This window comes from Delphinapterus leucas, chromosome 6, assembly GCF_059928025.1.
Source record: "Delphinapterus leucas isolate spDelLeu-1000000601 "Yukka" chromosome 6, BTC_Dleu_Yukka2, whole genome shotgun sequence".
Taxonomy (NCBI): domain Eukaryota; kingdom Metazoa; phylum Chordata; class Mammalia; order Artiodactyla; family Monodontidae; genus Delphinapterus; species Delphinapterus leucas.
This window is the reverse complement of record NC_143134.1, coordinates 24032628-24049032: the sequence shown is the minus strand read 5'-3', so window position 1 is coordinate 24049032 and position 16405 is coordinate 24032628. Positions and strand designations below refer to the sequence as shown.

General features: G+C 54.1%; 1 protein-coding gene across 1 annotated transcript in view; it reads right to left on the bottom strand.

Moving 5' to 3' along the window:
- Positions 1-4568: 4568 nt before the first annotated feature.
- Positions 4569-16405, bottom strand: part of GFRA2 (GDNF family receptor alpha 2) — a 90212-nt gene continuing 78375 nt past the window's right edge. The window contains 2 exon segments of the mRNA XM_022562902.3: positions 4569-9071; positions 9975-10028. Of these exon segments, the coding sequence (XP_022418610.2) occupies positions 8949-9071; positions 9975-10028 (177 nt within the window). The 3' untranslated portion in view covers positions 4569-8948.

Below are 16405 nucleotides of genomic sequence, written 5' to 3'. Positions count from 1 at the left end.
AAATGGACTTCTCATGAAGTTGTGTTTGTCCACCAGAGCACATTGGAATCTTCCCATTTTATGGTTCTCCTGAGATGGTATGTTTCCTCCCCATTTCGAGAAGCAGCTGCTGGTCTCAGTTATAATGGCTTGGTGATTTTCAACAAGCTCCCTGTCCCTCGGCTAATAGCCTTTCTCAATCACATACCTGAACAAGCAACACTGGGTTTCCCCTTTCCGTATCAGTAGTTCCCACTTAGTAAATAACAACCCCCCCACCCCACTCCCCTTTCCTCCCTCTCTAACCAGCCTCCTCCTTAACACTTCCACTCTCAGGCACGTGTCCTGGGTTGATTTTTCCTTACTAACTTCCCAGCTGATTTACCAAGACATCTGGCCGCAGTGCAGAGCAAGCATGCACTCTTGGTGCAAATTCAGAGAGAGACTTGTAGAAGCCTGGCTTTTCTGCATTGGAATGTCATTTTTTTTCCCCCCAGGAGGTTGAGGCTGGGGAAACCAGGACATGAGGTTATTTAAAGGGACAGGATGCAGAAATCCAGATGACAGTCGGCTTCATTATGAGATAAGCTTCCCGCAGAGGAACTCAGCTGAACTTGTTTAAACAGATGTCCGAGTCTGTCTCCGCGACCAAGAAGCTCTCCCCACAGGGTTCCCTTCAACATCCTCCACAATTCCGACCAGGCTGAGATCCACGGTGCTTTGATGGCTGAACCAAAATTCTCTTTATTCTACACAACAGAACAGAGTTTGCTGAGCAAATTAATTCTTTTAAATGAGATTTCAGGGTATGTATGTAACCACCTAAGAGAAGAAACCAAAGGAGGATCGGACTAGGAAATAGAGGAGTCTGGATTTCTAGCCTCAGCCTTGTTGCTGAGGACACACTGTGTGTCCTGGGATACTATATAGTCTCTGGACTTGCTTCAGCAAGGGAAAAGTTGTCCCAGGCTAGCACTCTCTGGGCTTCTGCTTCAATATGCTAATTCCAGATTTCTGTTCCTCATTTTTTCTCAGTGTTCCACCTGCACACTCTCCTGGGACCCACTGAAATTCCATATCTACCTTCTTTCAGTCAATCAACAAACACTTGCTGAAGTTCCTCTCTGCCAGGCACTGTAGTAGGTGCTAAGGACATGGTGCTGAAAACACAAAAGATGGAGATCCTGCCCTCTTGGAGTTTACATTGTAGTAGAAGGAAGTAGATAATAAATACCCAACACACACTCTACACACACATGAACATATATGTGTATGTATGGTATAGTGGATCTGAAGGTGATAAGTGTGACAAGCTTTGGGAAAGTGAGCAAACTTGAACAAACCACAGGAGCAGAGGAGGCTGCCTAACATACTGATGTCAACCTCATAGTTTCTGCTCTCAACTCCACTCCCTGCGAAAGGGAGAGTACCCTACAAAGGGGCTGGACCAGACAATGGGGAGATGCAGAAGCAATGATGGCGACAGGGAGACCAGTTCAGGGACTTTGGGTGGATGGTCCCCCGAGATGCTGCCCAGTTGGATCCAGCCTCTGAGAGGAAGAGCAGCCTGACCTGAAGCAGAAGACTTGGAGGGAGAAAGCCTCACTTCTCCAGGGCCTGTAAATGCTGAACAAAAATGCCTGCACCAGAAGGTGACGAGGGAGAAAGCCAGCCAGGCAGAAGAAGGCTCAAAAGGAAGAGGATGAAAGACAGATTTCCTGGAAGAGAATGATTCCAAGTGTGCGCCAAGCTGAATTCCTAACAGGACACAGCCATGGGGAGTCAGCTAACCTCGGGGCACAGCCAGGGCCGTACCCAGAGCCCACACCTGTGGTCTCAGAGCCCACCTGCCAAAGGTGGAGGCTCTGGAGTCGCTTCAACAGTAAGGGAAGGTGTCTGAGGCCACAGCCCCGGCCTGACAAAGAGGATGAGTGGGTGGGGGGTGGGGATGGCAAATTCTCTGAGAGAACAGCCCCCAGGGATAGAAGTCAGAGGTCCTGCAGATGACGAACAGAACGTGAGCGGGTCCCCGGGAGCACCCATCTCCCACCGGAATCAGTCACATGATCAGTTAGTTATTCAGATGGAGGTGGCAACCCCAGTCCTCCCACTGTCCTGAGTGTATCAAATTTTATGCTGAGGTTGTGGATTCCTGAGTCCACATGGAGATGCCCAGGACGGGGCCAGGCTGAGCTGTCCCCCTGATGCGTGGGGAAGAAAGTCCCACCCTGCTCTCTGAGTGGGGTCCCTTTCCCCCGGCAGACTTGGGGCAGGTGATGGGGTGGAGTGGAGGAAGTCCCGCTAGCCGACGCCCAAAGAGGAATGCGGCCCCCAGCGCTAGCTCAGCCCCACCTCCACTCGCGGCAGGGAGGGACCCAGCAATCGTAGCTGCTCCCCAGATTGCCCAGGATTTTTCTAGGCCTGTCCTTCCACAGCTGCCCTGGGCTGGACAGAGAGATGCATGGGTTTGGGTGAGTTTGAGGGGCTAGTGAGGGGTCATCACCATCCCCTGGGATGACAGCATCTCTGGACCATTTCCAATCATCAAAAAAGTCAAGTCTCCTCCATTTGGGAGAGAAGGTGATTTCAGCAGCCCCCCAGGTAGAAATGCTATAACTATACTTCTGGGAGGCAGGCCTTTTCATCCTCCATGTCACTGTGGCCTCACGCTCACCCAGCTTTCTAACACAGTGAGAATTAAGAGTGATTTCAGGTTACTGGGGCCCCCGAAAAAAAAGGCATTTCATCTTCCACTGAGGATAAAAGTGAAGGATGGACTGGGCCAGTGGTGTTATCCCACAAGGATTTGTTTGGCCAACCAGGCCGGACTCTCGTTTTGAAATGGAGAAGAGTGAGAGCCGCGGCCTGTATTTTAAATTGTCAAGTTCCCGCGTGTGGGTGGGCGGAGGAGAGGAGAGGAGAGAGGTCAGTCCACCAGGCTCAGGAAAAATCAAGGGGGAGGTTTTCCTGGAAGCCTCTCTTCTGGCTGCAAGAGCTTCAGCACCCTGAATCATGCTCACGGTGGTAACTATGCAAACTCCTCCTACGGGCACGTTAGATGAGAATTAGTCACTTCTGCCTGGCTGGTCCCAGTGGAGGAGGCTCTGTGACCTCTGACTGCCCAGCAGGATCCAGGTCAAAGTGGTGACTAGAGAGCACCCTACCCAGGGAGGGAGGCCAGGGCTGGCTCGGTGGGTGCTCCATGTGGCCGATGGGTATGAACTTTTCAGGAAACACTGTTGTCTGAAAAGAGGAAATGGGGCAAAGCATGAGGGGCACTGCTGTCCGCTATACCCAGAATGAGACCCAAGGCAGCAGCCTGCAGTTCTGCATAAGACGATTGGTGAAAAATTGGAGCAGCCAAGCAGGGTGGTGGTGTTTATTGAAAGAGAGATGAATTCCGCCTCCTTCCAAGTTATTCTGTGCCAGGCTGGTGAGTTCAGAAATAGCCGGCAGTCATAGAATCACAGAATCCTACTGTGGACGGGAACCTTGGAGAGCAGCATCTCTGACCCTTCCCTTTGTAGACGAGGAAAGTGGGGGCCGGCCAGGTTAAGTGACTTGCCGACAGCCACGCGGGGGCTCTCAGAGCCCCACTGCCCTGATGGACCTTCTCTGCATTCACGTGTGAACTTCTCCCCTCACACCCCTGGAGCGGCAGCTTCCCTTGCCCTGGACCACATGTCCTTCTGATGCCCTCCTGCAGACCAGGGAATGGCACCCCCTCCTTAGGGCTCAGGTGGATACACGGATGCATGAGTTGAGAGCAGCTGAATTGCAACCTCACACGCCCTCCCGGCTCGATGCCCCTGTACAGAGGACAACTTCAAAATCACCCGTGCAGCCCTCGTGCTCCAGACCACACCTATGTTTGTATGGCCCACAGGCTACCTGGATTCTCCCTCACAGCCCCTGCCCAATGTGGGGCTTCTCCTCCCAGCGTCCTCTTCCACCAGCTCATCTGCCTTTACCTCCCTGTCGCAATGGCAACCTGCCCTCTCTCTTCCTCCGACCTGTGGATGATTTCAGCCCCACCACCCGTCATCACTTCCTGCCACCAAAGCCCTATGGTCAGAGAGCCTGGGATTGAGAGCTTGGTCTCAGAGATCATCTAGAACAGGGGGGTCAACTCCAGCCTGGGTCTGTTTTTGTAAATCCAGTTTTATTGGAACACAGCCAGGTCCCATCACTTACGTATTGCCTCTGTTTTCGAGCTACAGTGGCCGAGTTGGTAGTTGCAACCAAGACGCCATGGCCCACGAAGCCTATCGTATTTATTACCTGGCTCTTGAAAAAAAATGTTTGCCAATCCCCAATCTAGAGCAACATTTCTGAGGCTCAGCGAAGTTCAGTGACTTAGCTAGGGTCGCTAGCTGATGGGTGGCTAAGCCAGAGTTTGAGCCCAGGTCCCCTGACAGCCTCTCCAGGTATACCCCAGACCTCAGGAGGAGAGAATATGGACTTGAATATGTCCTCAGACTCCCGCCTCATTGCCAGCCTTTTTTTCTATAGGGAAGTCACAGGGGAGGCGGTTCTGCTCACAAAGCATCAAGATGACTCAGAACTCATTCCCAAAAGCTTGGGTTGCGGACCTGGGGCTCCCTCCCTGCAGGGAGTTCCTCAAAACCCCTGGGGGTGAAGCTGCTCTGGTCTTGCCTTGGGCCCCACCAGGGATGCCACGCCAGCCTGCCTGCCCCAGCTCCCATGGCCAGTCAATGCGTCCTGGTCTCGGTTTTGAGCTGGCGCACCCACGGCAAAGGCACATCTTCTGCCTTCCCGAGTGGAGAAGGGGTGGCCACTCAGACAGCGGACTCCAGGGAGTGTGACATTTGGATGTTCTGTAGCCACTGTCCTCAGTGACTTGCAGATCAAATCAACTCTGCTTTACATACGGGAGGAAGTTTCCTTTTTTCCCTCACCTCCCCCCGCCGCCCTCTTAACTCCACTTGGCAATACTTCCAAGAGCAGAGTCCAGGGGCCTGATCATGTCTTGTTTCTGCCACAGGGAATCCGTGAAAACATCTCAGGACACAGAGAGGAGGAGAAAGGAGGGAGAAGCTCCAAGGGCAGACCCCAGCACAGCTCCTCCCGCTGCCAGGAGGAGGAACCCTGGCCGGCCAGGCAGGAGCTAAGAATCTACAGAGGCCCAGCGTCATGTGGCCACTGGGCGAAGGGAGGGGCGTAGCTGAGTGCCAGGGTATCCCATTTAATCCCAACACCGTTCTCATGAGGCAGGGCTGCCGGCCCCTTTTCACAGATGAGAAGCTGAGGCTCAGATTGGACATGGTCACCCAGCTGGTGATCAGCAGATTTGGAATTCAACGCCAGGTCTGCCTCACCCCCAAATGTACCCTCTTTCCCGCGCTGGAGCTGCCACGGCAGGGCCCAGCTGGGGCCTGGGGATGAAATCCTTGGAAGGACTCATGAGAGCAGCGTTGGGCAGTCCTGGGAAACCTGTGTTGCCAAACAGGGCCTGGGGTGCAGGGAGCTGAGATAACAGCTCTGTGTCTGATCTCAGAACAAGGCAGGGAACCAGCCGTGCGGCCCACACACCAGGGCCACCCAGGGCCAGGGAGCGGCCCGCTGGATGCCAAGTCCTCTGAGCCCCTGGACCAGCCTCTTTGGATCCCCCACTGCCACTGTGGGTCTCTTCTAGGCTTTTAGCCTAGTCGAGTGGTCCCAGCTTCATTGAGAGGAGGGTGGTAGGGCAAGAGCCAGGCAGGAAGCTGATGTCTGGGTTCTGGGCAGAACCACAATTGCCCCAGGCTGGAAGCTTCTCCAGGGAGGGCAGAAGTATCCCCACAGGGTTTCAGTCTTGACAATATACTAGAGCTTAGAAAACAGGATAAGACAGCCTTGCAGACAGATGCATATCCCAGATCAGCAGTCCCCATGGGGCTGGTGGCAAAAAGAAAAAGCTCATTTTACAGACTGCTGACTCTGCAGTAAAGGCACAGTGGGCCTATACTTCATGTGGACGACTCTCCCCGAAAGAACGCGAAAGTAATTTCAGATCTCCGGTGGCCCCTACCAATCTTGTCTCAATTCCTTTCCTGCTTCTCTCCACTTATCTGTCCCCCCAGCCTAACTTCAAAGTGTAGGCTCAAATGCCTAAATGTTACTAAGATTCATTCAAGCCATTAAACAATTAGCATTAATATAGTGAAACTTTATTCTTCCCAGTTTTATTTACATATTTTGAGAGGATCATGGAGAACAGGAATCATCTCAACCAAAGGAATAAATATTTAATGGTAAAATTTCAGCTATGTGATACCTGGGTGGGGAGATGTTTTAAGGCAGGGTAAAGCTGCCCAGCCTCTATTCCTCCTTCATAATGGCACCTCCATTTCCTTTGGGGGAATTTTCTCTCCCCCATGATGCAAGCCAAGGGCTTATCTCCATTAGGGATGCCAGGCGTGACATACAGCCTCCTCTCCCACCCAAGTGGGGCAGGAGGTAGGCACAAGGCCCCAGCTGAGCCAGCTGGATGACAATGGTTGGTTGTCGTTCATCACAGAGACAGTGGCACGCTGACCCTGTAGATTGTTCCTTCTGTCCCTTCAAATGTCCTTTGGTTCCTGCCCGAGCCTCCCTTGGTCCTCCCATCTCCCACTGACTCTATAAGCCAACTTCTCCCAAAGCCTTCTAAGTGAATCAGTCGTTGCTCTTTGCAAAGAACATGGATTGCCAGCTGACCGCCACAGCTGCTCTACCTTGCTCTACCCACGTAAGGCCATTGGTGGCTGGGGAAGAGGGCAGGCTGGCTCACTGTCCCTCCATCAGAGGCTGGAACATAGCACACCAACCTGATCACCACCAGGGATCAATGTTCCTAGTGCGTGTGCAGCCAGGAACAAGAGCCACTGGGGGGACCCAGGATTGGGAGAGAGAAGCATCTCATCTCCCAGGGGTGACAGGATGGGATCATGTGCAGCCCTGAAGGTCATGCTGACACAAGGAACATCCCTTCTCCTGGCAGTCTTCCCTCCTCCCTGCTGCTGTGCGCATACTCACACACGCCCTGAACACACACGAGCCCACACCCGCCAGCACGCTTGCGCACACACACACACACACACACACACACACTCGGCCAGCAGGCATTCCCCTAGTATTCTCTGAAGGAGAGTCTCTCCAAGAGAATATGGCAGGCCCAATGTCCGGGCAGAGCCTGGGTGGCAAACGGAGAAAAAGAGAAAAAGGATGGACTACAATTGTCTTCCTTCTCTGCTGGGACCCAAGAGGCCAGGTCTCTGCCTTCACAATCACATACCTTAAAAAAAAAACCGGAGTCCCAGCAGGAAGATACCACCCACCCTACATAAGACAAACTGTGCCGCCTCACAGGGCCACCCAGGCAGCCTTCTAACAAAAACATCTGCAAGATGTGATGTCAGGTTGTCTCCACACCCCCATCCCCACGGCTACTTTCATTCTCTTCCAGTTTGGGACCAACGGGCATCCATCGGTGCTGATTGGGAAGGGAGGGAGGCGATGACAGGTGAACAGCCCGCAGGCTCAGCACAGCTGGGACCTCAGCCCCACTGTCTCCTAACAGAGTTCTATCACCCACACCGAGGACACACGACAGACACACGTGTGCACACGCGGACACACATGCCCTCCCAAGGCCCACCAGGAGCCCCCGGGGAAGCAGCCACGAGGTTGGCACTGGGCCAAGAACAAAATAGGGGCAAAGGCACACCCAGAGTGAGGCAGAAGGGCAGACTGCTTCCTAGTACGTTTATTGGAGCCTCTGCTAAGCATGATATAGATCAGGAACCCTCTTCCACTGCCCAGTCAACCCGACTGGGGCGGGGACACAGGGAGCCAACCTCCTTCGTTTCCCATCATAGACAACATTATTAAAAAAAATAAACTTTACAGTAATACATTTTCGATCATCTGTTAGGGTATTATTTCATTAGTTTTGTTCCTTAAAAAAAAGGAAAGGAGGGGGAACCACACGATATATGTATACGGATGTGTATATACATATATGTTGAGAAAGGAGCCGTGTAATGTACATACAGTGTGCATACGTCTCGGAAATGAGGAAAGAGAAGAGCGAGGCAGAGAGAAAAGAGTTGGAGAGAGCCGCAGAGACCAGAGTGTGGTGCAGGTAGACGGGCCCCGATGGTCTTCTCTGCCCCTCTCAGCGCCAGCCCCTCCCTCCCAAGGGAGAACCACCAAATGGACCCAAGAGAAACCAAGGGAGTGGACAAAAAAAATCATCTCTCTTTGATTTCAAAACTCCTGCCACCAAGCAGGAAGAATCAGCCTTGAGGTGGTATCCAAGTTTTGCTCCCAACCCCCAACGGGATATCCCAGGCAGGCTGGGCTCCCAAGCCCCCTGGAACTGCCCAGCCTCCCAACCTGTGCTACAGTGGAGGTCAAGGGGGCTCAGCACCACAACCCTCCACAGGTCAGATCCAGCCCTCAGAGAAGGGAGGCGAAATAACCTCCATCCTTGAAGCCAACTGGAGGTGCCGAAGGTACCCAGCTGGACCCCAAGGGGGCAGCCTCGCTGCTCTGCTGCCCGACGTCCCCCGCCAGCCCCCGGCAGGTCCCCAGAATGGGGAGCTTGAGAAGAGTGGCAGCCATCCTGCCCCAGCCCACGTCCCTTAGGCGGTGGGGATGTCATCCTGTTCTCTCATGTCAGCAGGGTCCAGAGAGGAAAACACCAGAAGAAAGTGAAGGGCATCTCTAGGCCCTTGTACCCTCCTCAGCACTGGGCTTCGCCTGCCAGGGGACCTCTGGGCCAGCTCTTAGGCTGCCCGCCTGCTTGTCTGTTTGGTTTAGAAAAACTTCTCCAGAGAAGAAACCTGGGAGGAGACAGGTTCAGAGACAAGGTGGGAAAAGATTTTTTTTTTTTTTTTTTTGCAAGGTGTGTGTGTGTCTGTGTGTGTTTCCATTTTGTCAGGCGGGTGTTCTCGTCCGTGTAGCTTTCGGAAATCTCCCAGAGCCTACAAGGCCAGCTTCAGCATCAGGAAGGAGACAGCGGTCAAGGCAGCCGATGGTCTGGCTCTGCGGGGGCCTGAGTTAGGTTTGACCACCCTTTTACTCCCTGGGATGATACTGGTCGTGAGCTGTGGCCAGGCAGAAGCGGGAACAGAAGCAGAGAGAAGGACAAACGAGTCAATAGGGCTGGGATCAGGCAAAAAAAAAAAAAGAATAAAAGACTCTGGAAGTGGAGCACTAAGGCCCCTGCCCTCCTGGTCACCCAGGGGACCCTCTTCGCAGAGCCAGGCTTCCATGGAGCTGGGCTATGCCTCAGCTGACTACTCGGGGAACAAGGCAGCAGCCCCCAGGGCAACAGGCTGCTCTCCCTGCCTGGCTGATGCAGACCAGCAAGGATGGGGATGGTATAAAAATAAAGGAAGAAAGTCCCGGGGTCCACAGGACCTGCTGCTGGAGAGAGGAAGGGAGGGGAGGCAAGGGGTGAAGAGAGAAGCTCCGTTCTCCGGGTTCCTAAGTTTGTTGGAATCCCTCCTCCACGGAGCCTCCACTGCACACCCCTGTCTGAACTCTCTCTCCTTCTGCAGACTCTTTCACTAATTTTACTTCTCCTCTAAGCTATATATATGCTATACATATACATAGTCACAGACCTACTCCTGTGCTGGGGCTCCTTCAAGGAAGGGCCCCTGTCCTGTGCCATCATTCCACCTCCTCAATGTCACAGAACCAGCACAGAGCAGGCTGCTGGGAACACCTGTCTTAAAGAGTCAGGAAGGCTTGCCAGGACCTCTGCTCAGAGCAGCCTCTTGCATCTCACCCCAGAGACAAGTAAGGGCCCTGGCTGCAACATCTACACCCACCCACCCTCACCCCCAACAGGGTGAGCACCTACCCAGGTCCAGGTGGGCCAGAAGCTCAGCCAGCCCAGTCCATGCAATGGAATCTGGGAGCTTCAAGTCCAAGGCACTCCTGGAAAACAACCCACTCTGGCCCAGCCCCCGGCACTCACCCCCACTCAGGCCCTCACTCACCTCTGTGAAGCACATGCTTAACTCTTTGGAGTTATTGGCCTTCAGCCCCTGCTCCTGTGGGAGAGAAGGCGCTAGTAAGGATGGATCACCGGGGCTGGGTCTCTGGCCGGGCTTTGTCCCATGACTCAGATGAGACGACACATTCCGTGGCCCTGCCGTCCACCCTTGACATCACAGGGTACACGCAAAGAGCACTAGCAGCACAGAGACCTTTGCCCTTCTCTGACACTCTCAGTGGTTAGGGCTCTTGAGGAAGGGAGTTCTAACTCTGCTCTCCAACTGACAGCCTAATAGAGTAATAAGCCACTCCCGGGTCTGTCTACCATACTCAGAGCTCCTCTTGATGAGGCAGGGACCATGTTTTCTTTCCTCATATAACAGCAGCTCAATAAATGTTATACTCAGTTACTGTTTGTTAACCATCATTCATTAACATGTCTGTGAATGAATGAATGAATGAATGAATGCCACAGATCACAACTAGCATCCCAGTGCCAGCTCCAGAAAAATCATGAGTCCTCATTGGGCTCATGGGGAAGAGAGCTGTGATTGATTAGTGATGTCTGCCACTGGGGCAGGTTAGGCAGACATCTGGCCATGGTGCCAGGTGTTGGCTGTTCCATCCTAAACAGTTGTGTGGCACCTGGGAGCTCTGTGGTCCAGGTGAGGAATGAGGAAGGAAAGCTGGCTTGGCAATGACTCCAGGGTTTTCCACCCCTGGCACAACCACCTGGATGAGGACCAGAGGGTATGTGTGATAAGCATCCCTTTGCTGTCTTCATCATAATAGTGATCCATGGGAACCAGCTGGGAGATGTGATGTTTCTAAACTGGCCTCAAATGGCTCTGGCCACCAGAAGCAACTGGGAAGCCCAAGAAATTAGGCCTAAACCACTGCTCTTGGCCAGAGGTATTAATGATGCCTTGAACATCACAGGCAATCTACCACCCAGGGCATCTGGTCAGCTAAACAAGGCCCCAGCCGTCACATAGAGGCCCCAGCCAAGAGCAGAGTCACTACCGAAGGTAGAAATGTGATCATGGGGACAATGAGTGCAGCCGAGACAGAATCAGGGACTCAACCAAGGAGGATCCTGTATAAGACCTCAGGACCAGTGACTCTGGGTGCCAAGATCTAGCCCAGCCAAGCCACCAACCTGCATCCCTGCAGAAGGGTGTGTGCTCGGAGGCCCTTGTGGACCCAAGGACTGGATTCCACTGCCCAGGACCAAGTGCAGCTCCAGATAGGGCTGTGGGAGGTCACTGCCTGATGGAGCCTGCCCACCCCACCTCAGAGGCTGCGCTGTCACCATTAGCTTACACCTGAATGCCCCCCACCATCCTCATTCGGTCACCTCCCTGAGCAACTCCCAGCCCCAGCTAGGTCCCCACCTATGACATCCTGTAGCCTGTCAGGGTCTGTGCCACGCAGCCCAGCACTTATATTTCCTGGCAGCCTTTCCAGCTCTAACTGTTGCAGGTACAGCAGCCGTGTCTCCGCCCCCTCCAGGGTCCCTGTCTTCTCTCTGGCGCCCCCTCCCACAGTGCCCACTAAACAGGAGGCTGTGTGGAATCACAGGCAGAGAGCTGGGGACCCTGGTCCTCCCCACTACCTCAACCAAGAAGCTCCATTTTGACTTGTTTTATATGTTGGAGTGATATACAGAATTATTTTTAAAAATAGTCTGTGGCGGGCTTCCCTGGTGGCGCAGTGGTTGAGAGTCCGCCTGCCGATGCAGGGGACATGGGGTTGTGCCCCAGTCCGGGAAGCTCCCACATGCCGCGGAGTGGCTGGGCCCGTGAGCCATGGCCGCTGAGCCCGCGCGTCCGGAGCCTGTGCTCCGCAGCGGGAGAGGCCATGACAGTGAGAGGCCTGCGTACCACCAAAAAAAAAAAAAAGAAGTCTGTGGCTTAAAAATAAATAAGGTTGAGAAAATAGCTAAACTAGATGACCTCTTGGCCTGAACTTCTGTGACAGGATGCCAGCTCTCAGGGAACCCCGGGTCCTGGACACAGACCTGGACACAACTTAGCCTGGTCAACCACACAGAGAGGAGCCGTGGGGGGAGGACGTGGGATCTGAACGCTCAGCTCTGGAGACGCCTGGGACTTGAAAGTCTCCTCTGAAGAGGGAAGACACAGGACGGGGTGTTGGCAAATATTAGATAGGAAGCAAGAGGAAGAGGAGAAGGAGGAAAGGGATAGGAGTAAGAGGAAATGAGAGGAGGGATGAAGTAGAGAAAGAGGGAAAGGCAGCACCCAAGGAGACAGGAGCACCAGGTAAGGAAGAGGGGGAGGGAGGGATCATCGGGGGAGGAGAAGGAACAGGAGAGGACCCCTTCATCCCGTCCTCTGACCCATATTTTCGCGAGAGAGGGATGCCACCTCCCAGGACCAGGGCCAAAGGAATCCGACCCACTGTGTGGTCTCTGACAGACCACAGGGACCTGGTGGGGGAAAAGGACTGGGCTCCATGAAGATCAGGACAGGACCCCTCCCCATGCCCCTTCAGTGACCCACCTTGGATCCGTCATCCACAGCACTTGCCCAAGCCCTTCTGAACCAATGGCCTTTCCATCTGGCAGGCTCCAGGGCTGACCTGCCACACACTGACCACGTGCTGAGTGGCCAGGTGACACACTGGGCTTCCTCTCACTGTCCTCAAGTACTTCCTTCAAGTGCTACAACACCCAGCTTACAGACTTTTGTCCTCAGAGACCCATCCCAGCCTTTCCTTTTTAGACTGCAGGGTCCTAAGCCTTGGTGCTCATCCCCGTGGAACAGCCCCTTGATCCAAGGAAGGACCCCAGAGGCCAGAGCCCAGGGCTCCAGTCTTGGTTCAGCCACTGACCCCTGGCAAATCCCTTCATCTACTGGCACCTCGGTTTCCTCATCTATAAAATAGCGATAGTCAAGCGAACCTCACTGATGCACCGTGAGATACATGAGACTAAAGCTCTGGACAAGTATAAACGCCCCTTAATCCCCAAGCATGATGCAGAGCGAAGCAGCGTTTGCATCCAGTAAACTCCCAGGACTGGGGCTGCAGGGTGAGACCCAGGTCAGCTGGTAGCCTGGGGCTATCCTAGCTCTACCCTGACAGCTCAGCAAGCAAAGCCAGGGAGAAGTCTGGGCCCCAGTGGACCCCTCCACCTGACTTCCAGAAAACACAGAACAGACAGCGAAGGGGTGAAGGCTGCAGTAATCTCCCCCGACAGCAAGCCCAAGACCTCTCCCCCAGTCCTGGGCACACAGAACAGTGTGGGTGTTTGCCAGTCAGCCAGCCTTTTCTGAAAGTGGCAGATGGGGGAAGTGCATAGAGAAAGAGGTTCCACTACCTAATGCCCAAGCCTTAGGCTCAAATTCACCGTCTCCTTCACCATTAACTCCCCCCCACACCATTCCCCTGCAGGGGGTTCCAAAGATGAATGAGTCACAGCCCTGCTCACACCCAGATGAGAGAAATAAACACCCACAAGGTCACCTCTGCCCCAGTTCAGCAAATGGGAGGGGGAAGAGGCTCTATCTTCCCCAAGCCCCCCACAGTGCAGCTGTCCTCTGAGGTCACACCCCTCCCCAAGACCATCCTTGATGCCTAGCTCACCCGATTATCTCGGTGGCAGGAAGGGAGGATGGCAGCAAAGACAAGGTTCATCCTTCTAGAAATTTCTCTCAGAGGGGCCCTTTGCTCAGGAAGTTAGAAGGAAATTATCGTCTTCCTCCTCTTCCTTGCCACCTCTGTCCACACTCCGGAAACTGGGTCTGGCATGTCCAGGTGCCAGAAAGTCCAGTGTTGTCTCTATGGGAAAACCCCTGGCCGGGGCTGGCAGGCCCTCTCCTGTGTCCCCTGCTTCTGTCCCCGGCCCCATCCCCAAATCTCAGTGCCCTTGGGGACCTCCGTCCTGCACACGCCCACCCCCAGTAACACACCTCGCCCTCCTCCACTCCCCACCATCCACTAGTACAACCCCTCTTTTACTTCTGATGACCATCGACTCTCACTGACTACTGCAAAAATCTCCTAACAGGTCCCCCAGTCACTCTCCCTCGACAACAAGTCTCCACCTGCTGTCAGATTAATTTCCCAAATCACACTTGTCATCAGACATCCCTGTTCAGAAGCCTTCAGCGGCCTCTCCACACTCACCAGTTCAACCTGAAAATTAGGTTTGACTCCCCACACGCTCCTTCCCATATCAGAACCCTGCGTTCTCCCAAACGCATGGCCTGTGTTCCTCTAGGTCAGGGGGAGGCAAACATTTTCTGCAAAGGGCCAGAGAGTAACAATTTTAGGCTCTGCCGGCCATCGCGTCAGTCCCAACTTAACTCTGCCTGCAGCACGTGGACAATACGTAACAATAGGGTGTGGCCCGTGTTCCAATAAAACTTAATGTATTCAGGTGTGGCCCGTGTTCCAATAAAACTTAATTTATTCAAACAGTCAGCAGGCCAGATTCAGCCGGCAGGACCCGCCCCCCTCCTCAGCTGCCCTGTGCTGTCCTGACTCCCGTCTCTGCTCCCTCCTCGCCCACCCCTCCCAGTTCCACATCTCTGCATCTCCGTGTCCTCAATTCTCTCTGTTCCTCCAGGCCCAGCAGCAGGGTACACCTGGTCCATGAGTCCTGTGCTTCCACTGCCAACCCAAAGCCACCTCCCCGCTCTGCGTCCATAACGCCTTAGCCAGCCCCCTGGCGCACCCATCACCTCCTGCCCCGTAATTCTCTGAGCGTGCACCCCGTCCCTCCTGCTGGTATGAGGACCAAGGTACCGGCCTCATATGCTGGTCAGCCTCAGTGCCTGGAACAGGGTGACGTGCGGTAAGAATTTACGTTGAATAAATGAGGGAATGCATTGACGGATGAATAAATGAATGAGTACAAGGGAGAGCCAGAGAGAGGGAAGAAAAGAAGGAATGCATCAGCCTCTCAAAGCTTTGAAACGAGCCGAATTTGTAAATCAGAAATATATGCCTAATAGGCATACGGATACACTGACCAGCCTCTGGGTCCCGTGCTCTGACAGCTACCAGCCTGCGTGCTGAGTAAGAGACCCGTCCAGGGAACAGGCAGGGGGCTGAGGAGACGGACGTGGCTGCCGGCTGCTGAGCCTGTGGCCGGCATGTGGTGAGGAGGGCTCACGGCAAGCCCTCCAGACTCATTTTTAATTCCCCCAGATGTGATGGGCACTAGCAAGGGTGAGAGCAGAAATTGGCCGGTGGAGACAAGGAAAGCAAAGGAGATTGCGTTACTAGGGCCCCGCAGCCCTGCAGAAGGTGATATGACAGGGTCCCGCAAACTGGCCCAGAGCCACCCGCCGGGAACACCAAGGACACTGGAAACAAACCAAGTCCAGGGAAAGTGGGAACCCACTGCCAGTCTGCCCTGCCCACACTGCACTGCCCCGGTCCAGGTCCCATCTTATGACAAAAGAGCCTTCTATCCAATCCTCCTGCATCTTCACCTTCTTTACCTACTTCTTTACCTTCATACCTCACGGCACACAGAGGGCATCAATGAGAGAGAGGGAAGCTGAATAGAGTTGCCTGCGAGCAACAAAACAGACCGTTTTCTAGAACAGAGAGCAGGAAGTTCCCATCAATCCAATGATCGGGAACTCTGGGCTCTTTCTCTTGACCTGTGTGGAGCGCCCACTTAATGCCAGGCGCTAAGCACACGGCTATAAGGGCTACCAAGGGGGGTGATGCGGCCCCTGCCCTCCAGGGATGCTTGTCTGGTGCGGGGAGCAGAACACGTGGTGATGGGGGCTGAAGGGAGGCAAAGTGGGAGCCCTAAGCAAAGAGAAGGCAGTTCTGCCAGAGCAGAGTCAGGAGACAACCCAAGAGGTGACATCCAAGTAGGATTCAAAGGCAGAGAGCTGGAAGAGAAGGGAAGGAGACGCCCTTCGCTCAGAGGAACTGACGAGCACAAGGGCCAGCATGTTGCTCAGCCTGGCCGTCGGGCCTACACCAGGGGTGCCTGATGGGCTTCAGAAACAAAGGACCTTGGATGAGGGTGCAAGACTGATGGCTTCCTGTAGATTCCTCGCTTTAGGGACCACTGGGCAGGAGGGAGGGAATTCACACGAGGGGTGTGTGTGTGTGTGTGTGTGTGTGTGTGTGTGTGTGTGTGTGTAGCAGGGACAGAGGGAGACACTGTTCTGCAGATTCTGCCACACTTTCTCCAAGTTCCAGAGAGCCCCAGACTGGCAGGGCCACCCGGAGAGGGAACCACAGCCCGGAACGGAAGCATATGAGAGCCAGACTCTAGAGAGCGTCAAGGACCACAGACACAGGGCCAACTCGGGGTCTGCCCAGCTCCAGGCTCCTCTCTGGTACCTAAGACACCCACATTTCTGCTCAGCAGCCCCTCGGTGGAGACAAGAGTCCCTCCAATTCCAGACCCTGCCCCACTGTGGGAAAGTCCTTTGGGGGA